Source organism: Semicossyphus pulcher, unplaced genomic scaffold (genome assembly GCF_022749685.1).
Source record: "Semicossyphus pulcher isolate SPU_LCO1_2020_fin unplaced genomic scaffold, fSemPul1.0.p SCAF_1, whole genome shotgun sequence".
NCBI lineage: Eukaryota > Metazoa > Chordata > Actinopteri > Labriformes > Labridae > Semicossyphus > Semicossyphus pulcher.
In genome coordinates this window covers 14,272,648-14,294,796 of record NW_027211603.1, presented here as the reverse complement: position 1 = coordinate 14,294,796, position 22,149 = coordinate 14,272,648, and the positions used below count along the sequence as shown (strand labels likewise).

The window sequence follows — 22,149 nt, the reverse complement described above, 5'->3', positions numbered from 1 at the left end:
CATAAGCACATATCACCAGCTCTTCCAACCTGCCATCAGCCAGCTAACCCTCTAAAACTGTCTTCCCACTCACAAATAATGCCTATGCTGGCAAATGGAAGGGGCCATTACACTACTCGCATCGTGTTTCATCTTTTCACGCTGAGGCAATGAAATGGTCTGCCTTACAACTCACTAACACATGACATGAAACCACTTCTATGAGGGAAAAAACAGCGTTACATTCATAAATATGATTCAAGGCTGCAGTCGGACCGATAATACAAACTCTTTATAAGGTTATAAAATAAAAAACATGTCATCCCCTGAGCAGCTACTGAAAGGAGGCTACTTGAAGTATCTCTTATGACGGATCTTAAAATTGCTAGTGCTTCACTTGAGGTGGGAATTAAATTAAATGTTTCAATTGTGCTTTCAGGTAGGAAAAAGGGGCCTCAGGAACATGTGTGTGCTGTTTTTCACTAGCAGCATGTCTAGATATGTACAGTCACTGACCATAAGCCTGTGCCAGAGTACGCACATGTCCACGTCAGTGCATTTATTTGATGTTAAGTGTAGGTAATGTGCATGTTACAGAGAGAAATTATGAGTGTGGGGTCAGGGGAGCAGTTTTTCCAACATGCTCTGATGGCAGAGGCGTGCTTCTTCAAGCTAAGCGAGCCCGCCACTGTTGCTTTGCATCCTGCTGCCTGTCGAAAGCTGCCCTTGAAACAAAGCTGGCGGGGTCAGGAGGTCACGGCACAGCATCGGAATGGAATGTTCCTTCCTGGTTCAAGGTCCAGTCTCCAGAGCCGGAGGGGCCCGGAGATCATTTGAGACAACCGACACATGCTTCATCTATTTTACTCCCCACCTCTCTCCACTTTCATCTCCCCCTGCCTGCTGCACTGATGGCAGCTTATTTGGCTGTGGCCTACTTGCTCTGCAGCTTTAATCACTCAAATTAATGCTGCCAAGTCACCTCCTGTCTCCATCATGATTAAATTAACTCTATTATCAAAGATAACTCTTGGCATATGTTTGCAAATAAAGTGATTAGAGGTATAACTGAATGTTTTATCATGTATTATAGCACTGAATCAATGCAGAAGGTATTTCATGCTGCTGTTATTCTTCTTGATGGATCAGAAGATTTGCTAAGAAACAGTGAAATAAAACCTCTTTAAATGTCCTGTTCTGATTAAACAACAAAGCTAAAAATTAGTACTATAACATTGTTTATATCATAATAGTTGATTCACTTAACAACAACTTTTCTTCATTATCTATGTTTGCTGAACAATGTCTGATTGTTGTCTTAACATTGTCCAGCTCTGCTTTGTGTCCGCTGTATGCTGCTGAGAAACCGCTTGAATTTGAACTGCACATTATATAAATCATCAGATTCCCAAAAGTAATCCATGCTAACAAAACTACAGACTTTACAAACAGGTTGTCAGGAGGAAATTGGTGATCCCAGAAATCTTTCATCCTATGCCAGCAGCTACCTCTTCTAATTGGTTCCTGTGGAATTCATTTTATCCCTGGTGACCGACTCCAAATACTGGAGCCTGGCAGGCTTTTAACCCCACACACTTCAGCAGCTCCGTCTCTCTGCGACAACTACATACAAGAGGAGAGTAAAGATCACTTTTAATTTCTGGCACTGGCTGAAATGAGTTTATGTCTTAACATTAAATTCCTTTTTTAGTATTTGATTGTGCAGCGGATTACAATGCATGCAAACTAACATGAGGTGTGCAAAGCTGGACACTCCAATCCGAGGACAGGAGTGCAGAGATGTTCAGTGCAGACACTGTGCACAATAATAGCTTTAATGCACAACCTTATCATCTACCTATGTGAAGACACTAAATCATCTAGTCATGTTTTGTTTGGAAAATGTCTGAAAATAACAGCAGGAATAGAGGTAAAGAACATAGCGGCATAGAGCTGACCTTTATTCACAGAGTGTTACACCTTCATGGCAAAACAGAAAACACATGACGGAGACAAATAAATGTCCTTTCTGAGTGACTGAAAATGTGCTTATTTAGCTCTTGTTCTCCCAGGCTGCTGAGTTGCTTGTTTATTAAGGGCAGGGTTAGAGCTGTGATGCTGTGGCAGGTTTGGGCCACCTTAATTCACTGCCAAAGCCAAGGTCACTGCCACGGCCCGGGGCCATCAGACAGGGGGATGGGCCCCCACTGGGGAATGAGCAGTAGGCCGAGCGCTGGAGGAGGGGGAACGTAATAGGAGGGGAATTTTTAAAAAGGGGAGGGGTATTCTGCCCTAGTGCACACAAAAAGGTCACCGTTTCCCAGATAAACCCCCCTCTACATCGTCCAGCCCCCCATGACCTCTGACCCCTCTATTTCTGAGTCAATGCTGAAACAGAGGGAGAAGAAGGGGGAGGGAATGCACAAGGGGAAACACACCCAACCCGGAGTCAGCGGTGACAAAAGGGGGCCTCAGCCGCAGCTAGCCGAGTCGGTCAGGAGAACAAACGCTCAGGCCACCGTCACAAAGCGGAGCCACCAGAGGCTGCACATCTCCACAGCCTCTGCCTGTTCCCAGCCACTCCACTGGCCTGCATTTCACAACCAACAATAGGTGCTGCTCCGCTCCGAGAGGTGCCCCAACACACACAAACACACAGGATAGAGATGGGAGAGGTGGCTGAGGCCCAGAGGAGAGCTGCTGCCTGCCCATCACTGACTGGCCTTTGTCTCCGACTCTTCTGCTTATTGGCCACCACAGAGAGATTTCCTGATCCCTGCTTAAACAAAGTGGAAAACTGGACTGAGGGGCCCCGTGTGTGTGTGTGTATATATGTGTGTGTAAGTGTGTCTGTGAACAACTGAGGGTGCACTAACATTATAAGATAACTCTATTATGTTTAATCTCCACCACTAACAACACTAACTGATATCCACCAGTGGCTCCTCCTCCTGTCTGTCTTTGTCTTTATTACACATCTTCACACATGCAAAGTGTCTGCCAGAGGAGAAGACAGGAAGAGGGAGTTTTGGTGTTTTTATTGGTGGATGGTGCAGACCCTGTAAAGGATTTTAACTGCACAATCTGGCCATAAAGGCTCTGTTAAGTGTAGTGAAGCGCGGCGACGGGGCAGCAGCGAGAGCTAGCCAAGCCCCTAGTGAAGGCTGGAATCACAGGAACACCAACATATACACTCGATGCACACCCACATATCCCTATGCTACCAGCTTTAGGAGGACCTTCTATTGTCAAATTCGCTTCCCTGTTGACCAGCCTTAACCTAAAACCTAAAAGCATTTTTACTCTAGAGGACTTAGACTCAAAAACCTTGTGGAGGAGACCAAACTAGGTTAGTTAAAGTCAAAACAAATCGGAGCAGGACGCTGTGTAGAGATTGTAAAGCCAGACTCCACCATTTGGAGACTGGTCCGCCCCGTCCAACCTTTGGGCTGCCCTCTGATCTCTTTCCTTTCACCTCTCACCTCTATTACTGAGGAATTCCTCCCGAGAGCCTTAAAAGTAGGCAGAAGGAATTTTAGGCCCCCTTTTCATTTGTTTGTTTGAGAATAGCAAGGGTGGTCCGGAGACATCCGGAGACCAACGCAGACTTCATTATTTTGCCCAACGGACACATCCATTGACAGACGCACAGACAAACACACACATGCGCCACAAACTTCAAAGGTTTCCGCTCCAACTTGAACTTGAACTTGGAACCTAAACTCATCCTTTTGTAGTAAACAGGTGAAAGCTTCATGTTTTTTTTTAATTCACTTTAAATGTTGCAAACGGTTAAAAAATGCACTTAGCATCGTTTCAATCTGCCTATTGATAGATTATTTCACTAATTTTCTTCAATGTAATATATTATAATGACATAATATCTGGTCAGAACGGGCAGTATCCTGATCATTAGAGTGTGAACAGCTGATTGCAACAGCTGCTGGAAGAGTTGGCACAGTGGCAGGAGGCAGCATCCTGTGATGACAAGGTCAAAGTTTGCACATGCATTTTAAATTCTACTGGATAAGAAATAAATGTCTGCTTATCATGAAAAAGGAAAAATTCAAAGGATGGAAAATACATTTGAAAATTTTACTAAAAATTTTTTTTTTTTAAACGACTACAAGTCAAAAACAATGATTGAAAAAACATATTATCATCACCTTTTTTCCTCCACCTTTTCCCCCCTTAGAGTAGAAATGGATTGTTATAGAGATACAAATTCAGTCAGTCATTGTTGGAGATTACTTTTTAATCTATTGTTTTCATTTTAATTGAAATACCTTTTTGTGTAGTTTCAATCAGAACCCAGCACAGACCACAACTTTACATATCAGCACCAACTGTTATTCCATGTGGGATCCCTCAGGGTTTAATTCTGGGCCCCTTGCTATATCCTCTATAAATACAACTACACATTATTAAAGCTATGAAGATGATACTCAAATACATGTCAAGGTCAGTAAACTGTATCAGTCCTATCTGAAAACAGCTTGTGACAATTTGTTTACTCATTCTTTTCTTAGCTTTAGCACTAAGACCTCGGAATAGTTTGCCAGAAAGTGATTTTATTTCCTTGAGTACATATACAGTTACTTATTAGTTTGCTCCTCTTCTTCTTCCTTCTCAACTTTCTCTTCTGTGGATCATGTATTAAAAATGTATGTAAGTGGTTTAACCCACGTACATTGTATGTACATACATACATTACACTTCAATTTAGACCATCATCTTATCATATATGCTCTTGTATGTTGTTTTTTTTCTGCGTATGTGTATATCCATTGGGTACATAAATAATGCAAATGTGTGTATTGTATGCCTGTTTTCATGTTGCATTAAAAGCACCTCTGTTTTTTAAAGCATTATATAAACAACATGTAACACGGCTCCATTTGTTATCATATCACTCCAGGAAAGACAGAAATAGGATTAAAGCCATGTCAGACACGAAGACATTGCGCCTGAAGGAATAAGCAAAATGCTTGTTTGTGCAGTTCAATATTTCCATCACCGAGCTGTTTCACAACTCCTCAGTATTCCTTGCCCTGTTTAGGGGATTGATTTGCCATGTGATGTTATTTACACAGGCAGATATTTTTAGAGCATAAGGGTGGCCGTTCTGCTGCACACAGCAGCTCATGCCTCATATTGTGAAGCAGCCCCCCTCTAACAGATGATTATTATGGCGCTTAAAGCATATGTGTGCATGGCTCAAGTCCCACCATAGCTCAAAATGTAAGCACCGCGACAACCATTGTGCTCTTGATTTTCTCGTTTAGGCTGTTCATGCCTGAAATTTGGAGACAGAGGAGATTAAATTAAAAAAACCTATATGATTAATGAACATTGGAACACTGGCAATCTAACATCAAAGTGCATCCCATTGTTCCCCGCCATATTGAGACATACAGTAAACTAAGACAATAAAGCACACCATGGGCAGTGTTGGTTCCCTTAGGTGATTCTCCACAGCTTCAAGGTCAGTGACGTGTCATCTTCAGAAATAATAGCTATTGGCGCTGCCCCTTCCCCACAGGAGAGATGGACAAGCTTTAGCATTTGTCAATGCAAATATCCGGAGCTGCCTTTGGGGACATTCAGTGTTGTTGTTTATTCAGCACCCTGACAAAAAACACACACAAAAAACATCCTATGGAGGACAAACGTGATCTTCACGGGCACAGGAAGGAGAGAGCGAGAGAAAGACAATGAGTCGTGCAGTTGTTTACCCTCGCCTGTGCTTGTGTACAGCCCTGCAGCGTGCAGAGGGAAAGGACCTGCTTTGGACTCATTCTGGAAAGCTGATCGCGATTGTAAAAACAAGCAATAAAAGCTCTTATTAATGGCGGCAATTCTATTTCAACCTTGATTGAGCATGCAGAATCATGCAATAAGATGTGAGTATTTAGTCTGCAGGTGTACAGTGATAAACTGGTGTAATTACACGCGGAGGTCAGAGCTCTTATCTCCTCAGCCTCCTCATCAGTACAGGAAAAAAAAGCCCTTTCTTCTTTAATCCTTCTGACACACTGGCGGACAGATGGAGGGGCGCTGACCGCACAGCAGGAGGGAACACTGTGGTTTAACATCAGCCCACATACCTGCCCAAAGGAAGGAACAGTGCAGTAATAGGCCATGTCCGTATGCAATACTACTATGTGATCTTTCCAAGACAGGAATATCAATGAGGAGAGATATCAGTGAGAGGAATACAGAGAGGATTATTCTATTTCTACTTTGGGGCACAAAATGGCAATAACATTTGACATTCCCTCAAAAATCATGATAGATGAAGCCACTAATGCTCCAATGTCAAACACGCAGTAGATTTTTTTTGCATGACCTAATCGTGATTTTGCAAGGATTAAAGGAAAACACTAAGAGGCTTCATGTTCAAGTGTCAAAACAAGCCTATATGACATTTACTTGGCTAATCTATATGACAGGGAGATGACTTGCTTTCGTGGCAAATGAGCAGAGAGGAGCGAGAGTGGGAGGGGGACAGATCGAGGGCGGGGTTTGGCTGGCAGACAAAGGGAGCTACGAGGAGATGTAAGGATAGCGCTTCAGCATTCACCCAGGCAGGAGGCCATGAAAGGGGTGGGGACAGGGAGGTCGGAGGGTGATGGAGAGCCGACGTCGACCCTCCAAACACACGCGCGTGCACATGTACGCACAATCTCACGTAAGCTAAACATGAGCCTGCCATAAATCACTCTCCCTAACCGCTTACTGAGTCTAAGTAGCTGCTTGTGGAAAGTTGTCCAAACAGCTATTTAAATTTAGCGAGGTGCAACTTCTCATCTGCAGATATATGCACTTTGTGTAAGACACTGCCCGGTCACACCACACTTTTTTTTTTACATTTACACCCCTGACTGGAGTTAAATTCACACAAATGAGGGTGGGTATAAAGTGAGACACTTTTACAGGCATCCTCTGTCTTCTCCTATTTCATCCTTTACAGCCCCCTGGGTTCCTCTTTTTCATTAAAGTCTCATTCAGAAGGCGGCCATTATAACGGCAGCACAATTCACCGTGACGATCTCTGAATTAAACAAGGTGGAAATTATCATCCTGCAGCTACGCACTCTCAAACTGTAAGTAAGCCATAAATAAATAACACTTACAACGCACAATGATACTTGCATTTATTGTCTTTTCACTATTTGTGTTTTCCCCCTCATGTTTGACTGACTTTGCCTTTTCTCAGCACACTTCATATTGTGTTTGCAAATCTTTTCTGAAGGCTCCCTGAGGTCAATTGCTGTCTCCCCATATGAATGGGATTGGGGGAAAAAAATAAATTATTTCCTAACAAAGCTTCAACTCTTTCCAATTAATTCCAGACAAACAGACAAAAGCAAGTCATTTCAATTGATCCTAAAAGCTATTTTGTAACAGGGGGGCCTTTGTGGTGCGTTGCCTGGTGACGCGGGTGTGCTGTGGGGGAGGGGCAGGAGCCCCGGCCGGGTCCACTGTACCAGGCTTGTCATTCATCCGAATGATGAAAAGCTTCCTGAGCGTAAGCTAATGAGGAGGTCCGAGAGAAACGGAGGAAAGAGAGAAAGAGACGGAGAGAGAGAGAGAAACCGACCATCAAAGAGATAACATTTAGGAGGGAGAAAAAAAAGAGCTTCCTGGACCAACCACCGATTTAAAGGGTCAACAGGGAGTCCGTCCAACACCAGCCCCCGACAGTGAGCTCACACAAATGGTTGTCAAGCAAATAAAAAGTGAAATATACGGAGGGAGTTAGAGTGGAGGGTAGGATGGAGGCTTTATCCACTGGGAGGGCTATAAAGAGGCTTCAGTAATCACACCACCCATTGCAACACAGTGGTACAAGTCAGAGCTCTGTTGTAAGGGGGACTATAACACAGCAAATTACCTCAAAACACAAAGAAAGCAACAACATTAACAAACACTTGGAACAGGAAGAGAAACAAACACGAGTCACTGAGCTGTGTGGGGAGATCATTTACTTGTTTTGGGCCATTTCTCTTCATAAACAAGTTGAGAACACTTGATCTTGAATAGTTTATACCCAGTGCTGAACTCCAGGAGAGGGCCTGGAGGGGAGGAAATGGAGACGGGGCTGTCCAAACACCTTTGAAATATACTTTACTTTGAAGAGTAAGATCCTTTAAGACCTTATAAAGACATATTAGTTTGATGAATTGAGGCTCAGTCAACAGGGGGGCTATTTTGTACTGCACAGGCCCCTTTAGCAACCTTAAGGCTAAGATGCTGGGCCCTGAAGGTTGATTACAAATATTTATGAACATACAATGCAAAAAAACATGTATAAAGCCTTCTCAAGACAGCTTAACAACATCAATACAGGTTAGAAAGCTACTTAGGAATGGTGGGAATTGTGTGTTTTGCTTTATGTGACACAACAAGATCTCTAGATTAGACTGGGAGCCAGCTATGGAAACAAATAGTGCCATAAAGGCTCATTTACCTGACTTCTTAAGGACGCATTTTTCACACACTGCCTTATAATAAAAGCTCAAAAGAAGGTAAAATCTACAGCGAAATATCAACATTAGTTTTTCCATGAGAAATCTCAAACAACAGAAGGCTTTAGCGAGCGACGATGGGTAACATGGGGACATTTACAGCGAGAAGTTCTTATCTAACGAGTCCCTTTGAAGGGTCTCGGGAGGATTATTGCCAGTGATGGCTTCTGGCTGCCTTGATAGAAGAGAGACTCCATTAAGGTGGGACAGAGCATCATTATAGCCGAGCCTGTGCTCATTCAACACCTCCCCGAAAGGCCGCTCGACGCCACCCAGAAGGTCAGGGGTCAGAGGTCAGAATGTGACTTTCAGTAATCCGTCATTTCCTTCTTAATCAATACAAGTCAAGAGGAGAAGCTGGAGAAGGTCTGCAGGAGAGTAAAGTGCGGGAGAAACAGGAGATTTGCACCGTGAATGAGTGTGAACCCGAGGTGTGCTCAGGTCAGGTTCATTGACAGAGATTTCATCTGTATTCATGTCAGTCATCTTCCAGTTTTTCAGGAACAGATGAGAGACGGAGGATTGCGCCACACTTGCATAATTCTTCACTCCTCATCCTGATACAGTAATGAACCCATGAATTTAAAAAAGGATTAACTTTCATGAGGAGCAATTCTATTTTACATTGCACCTTAAAAATCACCGTTGATTGCAACCATTACAACATATTTCCATCACTTTTGGATTAGCTTAGAGCAGGACGATGCTGCATGGTTTGTGGTTGGCTAGGAGAGGAGACGACTGGGTAGCTGACTGACTGATCACAACTCTGCACTTCACAGTTTCAACTTTTAATGGTGCACTTAACAAAGTCATATTTAAAATTCAGCACACTCTTCAAAATACTCTCACTGCACTGCAAAATTATCCATGAAATATGCAGTGCTTTCCTTAAAGCACTGGAGAAATACATTACTAACTTTGAGGCTAGTGTGTTCCAGCTAAAATATCTGTTTGCAAAATTTGAACACATTCCCGCGTTTAGACGTAAGGGATAATATACAGTGCTGTTATCGAAAATAGCAGACTTCGGAATGCTGTAATCAACCAATCAGAATCAAGTATTTAACACAGCCGTGTCGTAACAAGTTAGAACTGCACTTCAAAGCACATGCTCGTCTATCTAACAGCATGATTTTCATTCTTATTCAAAAATTGAAGAAATTTAAGTAAGAGAATGTGAGTAACAAGTGAGTAACATGAGTGCGAGCAGATATTGAATCTATAAATAATACAGTGTACATTGCTGCAGGACCAATAATCAGGATATATCAATTGTTTTTTCTGCACCATGTCTACGGGGTATACATCTACTGATTTTCATTTTCCTCATCCTTTTTACCACTATGTCAAAGTAATTCTGTGAAAATAGGAGGACAAAATTTGATGATATTTCCCTGATGCAGAATAAAAGGTGCTAAAGCAGCAGCTACAGCCTGACCTTTTAGAAGAAAGACCCTTTAGGGAGGCCTTAAAAGGTTGAATGTGTTCGACAGCGCCAGCCACTGAGCCGAAGTGACTTTTCCCTTCGGTCAGTGAGACGTCCATGCTAACCTCCCTGTCCCACTGAGTGGAAAAGCTGTATTGGCCTCAACAGCTCAGCAGTGTGCTGTCTACACACAGCCCGGGAATCAACAGGCTTCTGCGAGCCTTTGTCCATCGCTGTGTTACAGAATATATATAACTGAGCATTCAGAGAGTCTTAACTCAGCACACTGAGGAGCCGTACAGTATCACCAAAGCTGCTGCTGCAACATCTCAGCGTGTCCACAGAGGAATGTGCTCATCCTCCATGACTTTGATTTAAAATAAGCACAGACGTGCACTTTGTGTGTGTGTGTGTGTGAGAGGAGAACAGAGTCACTTTGTCTCGCTGCGATGTGATAAAAAACGTCGTAAATTAACCATGGCAACAATGCTGAGAACTAAATGTTGAACTGGACTTCAAATAGCCTGGACCTGGTGGTCAGGCCACAGAAAATCTATCTTGATGCCTCTCCAGTGAGTGGGCTGCTGGGTCGCTTCGAGCTTATTGCACTCTCACAAAGCAGCTTGGAGACTCTCAGCGTGAGCGCTTGTTAATGCTAAACTCAAAGGCTTGCATTTCTAAGCAGCTCTGTAGATGAGCATCAGAAAGTTCATTACACAGAGAGAATGATATTAAAATATTTAAATGACTCCACAGCCGGGGATATTAAGTACATTTACAGAGCAGTAATACCCCCATGACTGGGACCAGACTGAAATGTGATTATTGAGGGCGATATTTCAATTACAATGTTTTTCATTTGTAGCGAACACTGATCACAAGCTTCTGCATTGTCCAATTATTGTCCCTTATTCTGACGCTAAGTCTAATTAATCTTATGACTTACACACAGAGATTCAGAAAATTGAATGCCATTAAAACCAAGTTTACATATTAACATATAGAGTTAGATGAGAGGATCAATGCCTCTCTCGTGTGAGTAGGGTTAACATGAAATTACAGCCAGTAGGCAGGTAGCTTACCTTATTATAAAGACTGCAAACTGCTTGGCTAAACCTGATGGCAACAACATCTGTCTACCAACATCTTCAAAGCTAAATAACAAACAAAAACTGGCGTGTAATAATTAGATTAGAGTTATGTGCTGGGCTCAGCAAAGTGACGTCCTGGGATGGTTGTCACTATGAGGTAGCCAGATAACTAGTCGAGACTACAGGCAGGTATGTTAAATTTGGACAGAGCCAGGCTAGCTCTTCTTAAGCTAAGCTAACTGGGTGCATATATGTTCATATATATACATATAAGTGTGGAATGATCTTCTTACCTACTGCAACTCTCTTTAACGACGCAATACCTTAAGTTAAGTGAATGTATGTGATCGCACTTTAAAAACGTACAATAAACATTTGATGCCCCCATGAAGCAAAAACACATACAAGACAAAAGAAGCGACTTACTGGCTGCCTGAATCCGGGCCTTGCGGCTCACCACCAGCCCAAAGGAATTCTGGGCCACACACTCGTAGTCGCCCTCGTCGGACGAGCCGTCGGATTTGGTCTTCTGGAAGTGACCGATGAGGAGTGAGCCGTTGATGAAGGTGGTGCGATGCTGGTCCTGAGTAATAAGCAGGCTGTTGTGCCTCCACTGTGTGGTTATAGGGGGGATGCCGTCCACCTGGCAGTGGAGCATGAGGGGCTGCTCTTGTACGGCGATGATGTCACTGGGCTCCAGCGTGAAGGAGAGCTCTGCTTCGCACATCACACCTGAAGACACACACACACAAATGAAAAGCATACAGATGAGAGTGAATGTTAAAAAGGTCCATCACAAGCTTTTTCATTTCGTCGTTTTCTCGGCAGATTTGACCTGGTGTAACTTAATTAAAGCTTATGAATGGACGATCTCTCCATCTCTCCCTCTTTTCATGCCATCCCTCTTCACTGTCACTACTCAATAAAATGGCTATATACACATAAGTGTGCATATAAATCTTGCTTACAGCTACATATACATAAGCTTACCTTTATCAAACCTTGACCATGTTGACACCACGTTTGTGTGAATCGCTTTTACATATTTCTGTAATTCAACAGGCAGGCTGCTCAAGAGCTGGGGAGCCCTTACAGCAAATGCACAATCACCTAATGATTAAAGTTTAGACTGCAGGATCTGATGGTTGAGCGTGGGTGCAAAGTAAACAGGAAGTAAAATACGGCACGCTTTATTTGTTCTTTATCATTTAATACTCCAGCTGTAGCATTGTTGAGAAGTTGGGGAGCTGAGTGGGATTTAATTAAGCCGGTAAAACACCACTTATATTGTTCATGTTTACATTTATACAACATATAAACGCATGTTTCTGACTTCCTGTCGAAGCTGCATTGTCTCATGCATTCATTCCTTTTGAATACATATTTACAGCTTTACATTTCAGGGTCATGAGGGAGGAATGCAACAATTACAGCCTAAATACTCATTTCTACATCAACACGTAAGAATGCTCCTTTATGTGGCGTCAGCAGCGCACCAGGCCTTACAGCTGATAAATAAAAGCCTTGACTGAGCTTCCTCCAGGCTACAGTCACAAGGGAATTCATGGGCTGTAGATCGAATCGGCCAGAGCATGTGTATTCATGTACTATATACACACACGCATGCTTGGCCTTGTATGTGCTTTACCAGCTAACAAGTGGCGGTAACATTGTCAGCATGATAACTGCGTCCTCTTTTTCACACTATAATACTAAACGCTCCTCATAAGTCACATTAGTTTGTAGTGATGCTTCCAAAGACATGATGTTTTGTATTTGAGGGGAAGGAAGGGGGGGGACAATAAATAAAGGATGTAAACAGCCTGACCTGACTTGGTGCTATAAAAGAGGAGCTTAGCGGGCTCTCTTGGTATCACGTTTCAGCCGCTGATGGACTAAGCACTACCAGTCTCTGCCCCAGGCCCTGGAATCTGGTGCGAGGGGGGCCAGGGGAGGGCAGCGGAGGGGGGGCCGGAGCACAGGGGTCAACACAGAGAACCTCCTGCTTCATCCCTCAAATTCCTGCCGAGGAGTACTTCCCCTTAGGTGCAGACAAGGAATTCATTGACACACTCCTGCATGAAGATCACATAAGGAGTGTAATGCAAAGAAACATTTCCTGTTTCCTCTCTTTTCGCTCTGTATTCTTTCTTTATGTGCCACCCACCACCCCACCCCTCGCCCCTCTTTTTTTTCACTCAACAAGCACGGTAAGTAAATGGCCATGGGACCAGAGAGACATCAGTGCTACCACTTGTGAAAAACAAGGGGGTGGTGGTGGAGAAATATTTAACCCTTAGCTGGCAGGCGGTGATCCCGCTGCCTGGGCTGCTGCTCTCCAAATTGATGCTGCCCCACAGAGCTGCCTCTCCTCTGGTCCAAAAAAAAAAGAGATCACATGTTTTCACACAGGAAGCAGCAAGCGGAGAAATAAAAGCATACAGAGAGCCTGCAGCTACACATCAAGTCAGCCACGCTTCACGTGTTGATCAAAACATGGATTATTCTCAGTAAAGTTAGTGTAACAAAGACTGAGCGACATGCTTTATGGGAAATGTGAGGATGCAAAATACATGAAAGGATTAAAATGAGTAGATTCATGGAGGTATATTGAGGGTTTTATATTTTTCAAAACTGTCTAATGACATTAGTAAATGTTATCAAGCATCGCAGCAAACAGGATGATAACAAATCAGTGTGCAGTGCCATTGATTTGGAATGATTAAGCAGCTTCATTGATGTTGTAAACTTCCTCACGACTGACTTTCTTCCATTAGCTAGAACAATGTACGCTTCCTGCGCTTCGGCTCTCCTAATGAATAAAGGATGTTGCTGGAGTGACGGGCTAATGCGAGCCTGACCTCTGCGTGGGTACAAGGTTACAAACAGGTACGAGAAAATCATTTAGTACAGAGCGATGAAGCATGTGGTGCTTCATGATTTACTCTCGCTTTTTACTCTTTATTTTGTGTTATATTATGACCTACTTCCCATTTTTCCTGTTCATTATTATAGTAGTTAAAAGTGTTTTTTTATTACATGATTTTTAATCATCTACACCTGTACTGAGGCAGATTGTGAGCCGCCTCTATCCTCTGTAAAGCACTCCAGTTGTATAAAGTGACTTGCCTTGTATGTCACGTCATTTACGTAATGCTTTTTGTCACATGAAGTGCTTGTTGTGATTTTATGAGAGTGGTCGGCGGGTTCAAGTGTTATTTTTGGATGCCTGCCGCTGTCTTTCAACTTTTGACATCTCTCTTTGCTGTTTGCCAGGATGCTGTTGTGACAAGACAACTGGTTCCCAATGACTTTCCTTGTTAAAAAACCTTAAAAAGTCAAAATAACAACATAATACAGATCTAGGTTATAAGAGGACAAAAGAAACAGCTTAAGTTAGCACTTCGTGAGGTTTAACTTAAGGGCATCTGTGATCGCTGAGCATCCACAGCGCGCGCAGAGAGGAGAGAGTGCAGCTGTAGAAACGGGTGGCAGGAGCACGCCTTTCCACAAAAACACATGTTCGCAGACATTAATCTATACAGGCGTGGATTTTCACGGTTAGATAAGGAGACACACAAAGACACACACACAGACACACATCCTAATGCCATTTCCATGCAAGAGGAAAGAGACACTAGCATGTGGGATTACCGGCTGAGACCAGAGACAAGTGTTGGCTAAGTGTGGCTCATGCTCTGGCTTACCACTGACAGATAAGTGTGGCTGGCTGGCACAAAGGTTTACTGCTGCCACAGTAAAGAGAGGATCACACAGCAGCTACTGACGGACAGATGTGGTTAGCGGAGTGATGGAGGCGCAGTGAGCGAGTTTAAGGGGACAAAACAGACTTCTTACGGGCAGAGGCAGGAGCAAAACAACTGCTTACTGTGTGAAAATAATAACGACTTGATAAGATTTAGTGTCCTTTGAAAACTATATAAACCATTTAAATATGATATTGTAAAAGCATTCTTATAAATCAACCTATTCTTTAATAACCAGGACATAACTGGACAGGAACCGCTGATTTATCCTTCAATAATGTCACTGAAGCAAAGCTGGAAATCTGAAGCAACATTCCTACTTTAAAGATGACGCATGCCACGGATATATTCCACATGAGTGGTGAAATACGAGTAGATAAACTTATTACGTATTCCTTTAAAGGTGTCTTCCAGCACGCAAAGCAAAAGTCATATATTTGCATTTAGATGTGTGCACGATGAAACTCCAGAGAGTCGCTGGTATAAATCAACTATGAAAGCACAGATCAGCTCTTTGGTTTTATAAGTTATGATTTTTTATAGAGTATGCGGGGAAAAAGCAATATTTATTATACTTCCAAGGGAGAGACCCTGCATGCAGCATTGACGCTTCCCTCCTATTGGCTTGAGCTTGATGAATTATTAATCAATACTCCTCCTTTCTGGCCACAGTTATACTCCTGAGCATGTGCTTTCAAGTATTGGTACTCACCTGTTATAATATTAACAGCAGCTCAGTGATGATTACACAGAGAGGGCAGTGATAGAGGCTACAGTAGTAAAATGCAACACAAGCATGCTGAGAAATCGCCCATGTGTTTGCATGATAGCAGCTGTTGCACGCTGCAACTTTCCCAACAATTGTCTGTGCTTCAACGCAGACCTACTGTACAGCTTCTCCTCACACAGGTATCAACTGTAAGTCCTGACTTTACATCGCTACTGTCCTCTTTACAGGAGCAAGATAACTCCACAAACTACCCTCTGATGAGATTTTCTGAATGATTAACTGAGCACAGTTTGAGCTCTTCAGCAGATCAGAGATCTAATGTAGATATTCTAATGTGATATAAATGTCATAAAAAGCGTCTCTATCTTAACAGAGTCTAATCTCCGAGGCAGACAATCACTTGAAAGAGCTTCATTTCTTTAAACGCGACGGCTAGATTGGATCTCCATCCATCACTGAGCTGTGTTCCTCCAGTTTTTGTTCCCATTCCCCTGACTGAACATGTTATGAAGCTCTGTGTACGAGCCTTTATGATTCCAGTGGGGGCCTTTGTCGGCCCCTGTGTGGTATGCTTTGCAAATACTCAATACTCTCTCCTGCCTTTGAATTAAGGGGGCCTCACATAGAGAGAGAAACTGTCTATCATGGTGGACAAAGGGCCAAAAAAAGGGAAAATTTGAAAAGGAGGAGAGGGACAGTCTTGACATTTAATCTGTACAAATATTCTCCCCAGCAGGCAATAACCACAGTCTTTTAATCTATCCCCGGAGCAATAACCACTGTCACCTCAGCCAGCCACACGGCAGCGTGATGTAAGGACTGACCATCTCTCTTATAGACGCCCCTGGATATGAAATAAAACTGAATATAAAAGTTTATCACCGTTTAAAATTATTGATGACTTTAGAATATTTCGATCACTTTTAAGAGATTGAGGCGACTATGAAATGCAATTAAAAATCCCGTAAGCCCTAAAACTACAGAGTTTCAACGTGTTACAGCATTTGGTCCTATAACTCTCCCCTCAGTGCTGATTTGTAATACTGAGACCATGTGATAAACAATAACACGGGGAGAGGGGCTCCAGCTCTGCAGCCCTACTATAACTGCATCATTACAACAAGGAGGACTACAAACCAAATCTAATAACAGACAAAACGAAGCGTGTTTTTTTGTACAATTTCGAGCTACATTAAAACAAAATGTGACTATTAATAGCACCGAATAAAAGCATTTCAGGTTAACATCTTTCTAATCCTGTTCCCATGAAACTGAAGTAAAGGAAAAAAAATAAAAAAACAGAAACTCTGCTGCCTCCATCGCACGTGGCTACCGTGTAATATTATGGTGCTGCCTGCACATCCAACAGCTCATTAGCCATCTACATTTGGACATGTTGTGCATATGAAGTGTTGTCAGAACACAGATATTCTGCAAAAACACTTCTGCAGAATGCACAAACATAACTTTTAACACAGGACTCATACGGATAGTGTCTAACTGAGTAACCTGCATTTACGTATTCCGCAGTGCACACGGCTCCAGCACCGGTCCTCACGGTCCTCACGTTGGCATGTACAGCCGAAACGCTAACGGACACCGGAGAGGGTCCAAGTTCAGGGTTAGTGGTCAGCAGCAGCAGCGCACTGCTCGCTGCATGCAGCATGCAGCAAGCTCCGGAGAACCGCACACTACCGGCAGGCTGTCCTCTACAAAGCTCTCACACCCTGCACCACTACCCTCTCCTCCTGTAACAAGATAAACCCACTTACCGATTAAAGCGTTCAGGAGGATCCCCAAAAAGCACAGCACAAGGCGGCGGCGCCCTGTGGATGCCATTTAAACACTTAGAGAAAATATTCCAGCACTTGCAGAAAACCACGTGAGGCGAATACACGGGGGTTAAAAAAAATGAAAACACACAGAGAGATATCCAGCTTCAGCTACTACATGGTCCGACCTACTGTGCTACAGTTTGGTGGCTCGCTGGGGTCGAACAAGCTTTCGCCATTTTAACCATCTATCAGGAATCTGTCAGCATCCCGCTCTCTCTCCCTCTCTCTCTCTCCTCCACACTGACTCTGCTGTATCCCACAGCCTGCCCCTCTCTCTACCTCTCCCTCTCTCTCTTGCTCTCTCTCTCCCATACACACACACACACACACTACACACACTCGCTGAATCTGCTCTCGGAACAAAAGATCCGACTCCATGTCAATAAAGAGCTACTACCAGTACTACTTCAACACAGATAGGCAATTTAAATATTACTAACAAAAGAGTAGAAGCCTACTAATGTTAAAAATAATAATAAACAAAAGTGATATGAATGACCATAATAACAGAACTATGATGTAATAAAAAGCTAATAATCATGATTATTATAATCCTCATAAATTATGATCACAAGTTGGGTTTCGAGTAAAACCTCTCAACATATATATCCGCATATATAATGTATATAATGATTATTCTGTCGTTGGTTGCACGTACACAAAATATATGACAAAACCCCAGTCATAAACCATGCTGTCCTTACTGTACAGGCAGCTATAAGTGTATTTCTTTTTTAAAGCAGGCTCAGTTATAAGGACAGTACAATAAAAACGACATAATGAAACCGTGAGGCGGATGTGTTTAATATAAATCTGACGCTTCGCCACATGTGAACCTGATATGATAAATAAACAAGGAGGACCTCTCACACTCAATTACAACAAAGCAGCGGGTGTTGAGCTGTACTCGAGCTCCCCCTAGCGGACCAGGAGTTGACTTTGACTCTTTACCTCAAAACAAAAACAACAATTCTGGCCAATATCCAGCCCCATATGCGGGGTTATGTAACAGGTCTCACTTCCTAAATATTCGAGTCAACCTTTGAGGTATCAGCAGACAAAAAATCAGGCCATGTTGTATAAATTAATTCAGGTAATACAATTATGCCTGCAAGTGATGGTTATGTTATTGATCGATAAATCTGCACGCTAATTAGTTGATACATTGTTTTTCTGTCAACAGTCAAATCCGAGATATATTAATTTTTAAATGATATAAGACAGAGAAAAATCCTTGAAATGGCTCGAACAATAAGAGTATGAAAATTGTTTATTAGTCGTTATTTACAACCATGACATCATCAAAATGATGTCTTGTAAACTCAAGGCAACCTGAGGCAATTTGTCACGCATTAAGTAAATGGACAAAATATTGGATACACACACTGCACAGCATTCATAGACTAATAAGCACAGCATTGCAGGCCGATGACATCAGCCCACAAGATGAAAATGAACAATCAGCTGACATAATATGTTTCTGTGTATCTATAGTGCTCTTGATGATGCTTTTAAAAAAACGTATAACCGCAAATTAGCCCAACCTAAGCATGTTCTAAACATTATGAAATGTTTGTGGCGGTGCTCTTATGTGATGCTAATAGTTAAGTGGAACGTGTTCCGATATATAAACAAAGAGCTCCTGACACACGTTTAAGACAAAGCTATGCTTGGTTGGTTATACTCCAGCTCCCCCTAGCGAGCGAAATATTTAGTACAGGTTAAAAAAAACCTTCTAATGCACCTAACTGTATATGATATCAACTGAACAACTGCTTCCACTGCAACAACACCAACGTGGTATCAGTTAAACACTGATAATTCAAAACATGTGAAATCAAGTGTACTATGGGACCCATAAGAATTTTATCTGCTTTTACATCTACAGCTAGAAGTACTTTATACAGAAAAACTGCAGCATGAGATCATGCCAACTTGCAGGATTAAATAAAGTTATAAACTAACAACAAATGCCAAAATGAGTAGAGCTTTCCTTAAAACATTCGCACTTCGGCAAGCTTCATATTTTTTGTATCAGTTCAGCGGGGTGGCGGGAAGCAAAGAGGGTTAGTGGGTCAAGTATTTTCTGTTCAAGTTATTAGCCTATTGCTTCTTGTCAAAGTACTTTTGATCATCTTTTGTTTAATAAAAGGTGATAATTGATTTGGACTTCGGACTTTCTTTAGGGACGATAGCTATGCGTCACAGTTATAGCTTACACTCTTACGCTTCTAAGTGGCATTTTTACCACCTTAGTCGCTACAATTAGCATGTAAGGACCGTCTGCAACCGTCTCTGTTAGCATGTTAGTTTGCATTCCACATTTGTAGCCTTAAGTTAGCTTGGGTCATTTTTTGTTTAAAATGCTGAGATTTAACATTTATCAGAGAAAGAAGGCCTTGCAAAATGCACAACACAACTACTGCGCATTTAATGCCCCAAAACAGATAGCTTTGTGAAAATTGTGTTAATCGCGCTAACATCGTTGAAGGTAAAGGGCTTAGCAAGCTAACAGACACAGATGCATTACTCATGCTGTACCTGCCGTCATGAGTGTATGCTTGCGTTAATTGTTGGAAAAGTAGATTATTTTTGCTTGACGGAGAGTCAATGTATCGCCAAAGTCACTTTTTATTTGGCCGCCATGTTGTTAAAACGTCTCACATTCTGGATCAGAAGTGTTGGACCAGAATGAAGGAAGGTGGATGACGCAAAAGGACGTAATACACAAAATAAGGTAGGTGTCATAAAAGATTATTTTAACTAGTTACTCTCAAGATTAGTGCCATCTGAAGTGGTGGGAAGTATTTATGTAGGCCTACCTAACATTTATTTAAATACTGCAATTGCTGCTACTTCACTTAAAGTGTAACTGCACCCCCAGGTCTGACCATAACGCCACCCACTGCACAATTTTGAAAAATGCTCAATGTGGGCAAGGGGCTGAGCAGGGGCTGAGAGGGGGGTGGGTGTGTCTGGCAGCTCAGTGACGTCCCCATAATATCACTCAGGGGCCATTTTTTTATATAATGAGTACATTTTCTTTTATTAACTTTCTCTGAAAATAATTGAAATAATTTCTTTTACTTTTAACGTTTATTTCTACTTTACTGAACTGGTATTTTTTTACTTATGTAAAGGGTCTGAGCTCATCTCACAGCACAGACAATGAGGTTTCAGATTTAAGGTGGGATTTTACATGTTTTTTTTTGTCTTCACAACTGGCTTATTATTCAGGGAGGCTGAGATTTAAGGCCAGGGGCTCCATTAAATCATAAAGAGAGTTTCAGTATCAGCTAAAAACAAAAGCTCTGATTTACGTTGAAGACATTATACATCAATTAAGTCCATATCTGATATTTATTCAATGTGCTGAGTGGGAGCAATCTGAACCAGAAAGGCCAGTGATCCCATTAACCCCTGCTAAGTGGTAGTGTGGTTTTTGAGCTGGTCGGTGTTATCCCACATGTTCAGGGAGAGATTATGCTGAAGATGATATTGATGATTTAAAAGGATCTTTTGAGATGTTGTAAGCAAAATATACTTGTTTAGCTGCAGTGTAATGGACATGGAGTTGATGTATCGAGATGAACAATGCAGTACGCAGTGTAACTCACCCTGGCATGACTTTAAAGCTGATAATGTTTATTGATCTGTGTTTGAGGTTGCAGCTTGCGGTGTGGTCGTACTGGACTTTCATATTCTCTAAGGCTCTGATTGAGTGGGAGATAAAATACAATAAATGTACAGCATCTCCACAAACGACTATTTATAAAGGGTCTATAAACTGTAGCTAATGTTATATCATAAATGTAATCATTTAGAATGCTTTATTTATCAGTTAGAAGTTACTAATAAGCCATTGTGTCTGCAGATATAGATATTAATATGTTTTTAATAAAAGCTGATAAACTAAAGCTGTAATTCTGCAGTTGTACATAATAAAAATGTCATTATTAAACGGTCATGTGTTTCTCATTTTACTGGAAGTCGGTTCAATAAGTCATAACTATGCATTTGGGGTATAAGTGTTAAGTGTTATTGATGAAGGGGCTTTTTTAAATACATCAAGGCTGCCATAGATAGTCAATAAAAAGAGTTTTGTGCTGATGACGTGCATCAAATGCAGAATTAAGATCGAATGGTCCATTCTACTGATGCATGTGCAATGAAATCACGTGATTTGCAATCCAGCAACCAATTTTCTACCAGCAAGACAGCACCATATTTTAATCTGATTTGATGTGCTGTGCTGCAAGGCAAATTACCCAGTACAGGACAACAAAGACCAAAGTGAGCTGTCTTGTTTTTTAATAATGGCTTACAACTAATATAAACCTGGAGTGTACAGGACTAATTTGTCTTTATAAAAATGATGAAAAATCTAAAAAACAAAAAACAAAAAAAACATCTTCGTGCAGTACTATAAACGTCCACAAGATGTCCTCGTGATATTGAACTCTTGTCTGTCCGCACCTCGTGAGTGTGTTTCCCCGTTTCACATCACACAGGTAACCTGCCGCTCTGAATGTGACGGTTGCCAGTTAATCAGACGGACCCCACGTCAACGTGAATCACTAACCTTTCTCTAAATACACCCTTAATAGGTTTTTAAAGCGACCTACCCTTTCCGTTAGCTCCACGTTTCTCCCTCCCTGTCTCACACACGTAATTAAAACACAAGCACACCAGTTTGCCGACGAAAAAACGCATGCCCCTCCCCTTTATGTGTGCCGAGTCTTCTCGGGTAGCGCCAGGGAGCCCAGCAGGGTACAGTCTCTGTGAAG

At 42.1% G+C, this 22,149-nt stretch overlaps 1 protein-coding gene across 1 annotated transcript in view; it reads right to left on the bottom strand.

The window, feature by feature from the left end:
• igdcc3 (immunoglobulin superfamily, DCC subclass, member 3) overlaps positions 1-17,366 on the bottom strand; it is a 57,439-nt gene extending 40,073 nt beyond the window's left edge. Inside the window, exons 1-2 of the mRNA XM_069663093.1 lie at positions 17,300-17,366; positions 11,457-11,762 (exon numbers count right to left, since the gene is read on the bottom strand). Coding sequence (XP_069519194.1) covers positions 11,457-11,762; positions 17,300-17,366 — 373 coding nt within the window. The remainder of the gene's footprint in view (positions 1-11,456; positions 11,763-17,299) is intronic.
• Positions 17,367-22,149: the final 4,783 nt, after the last annotated feature.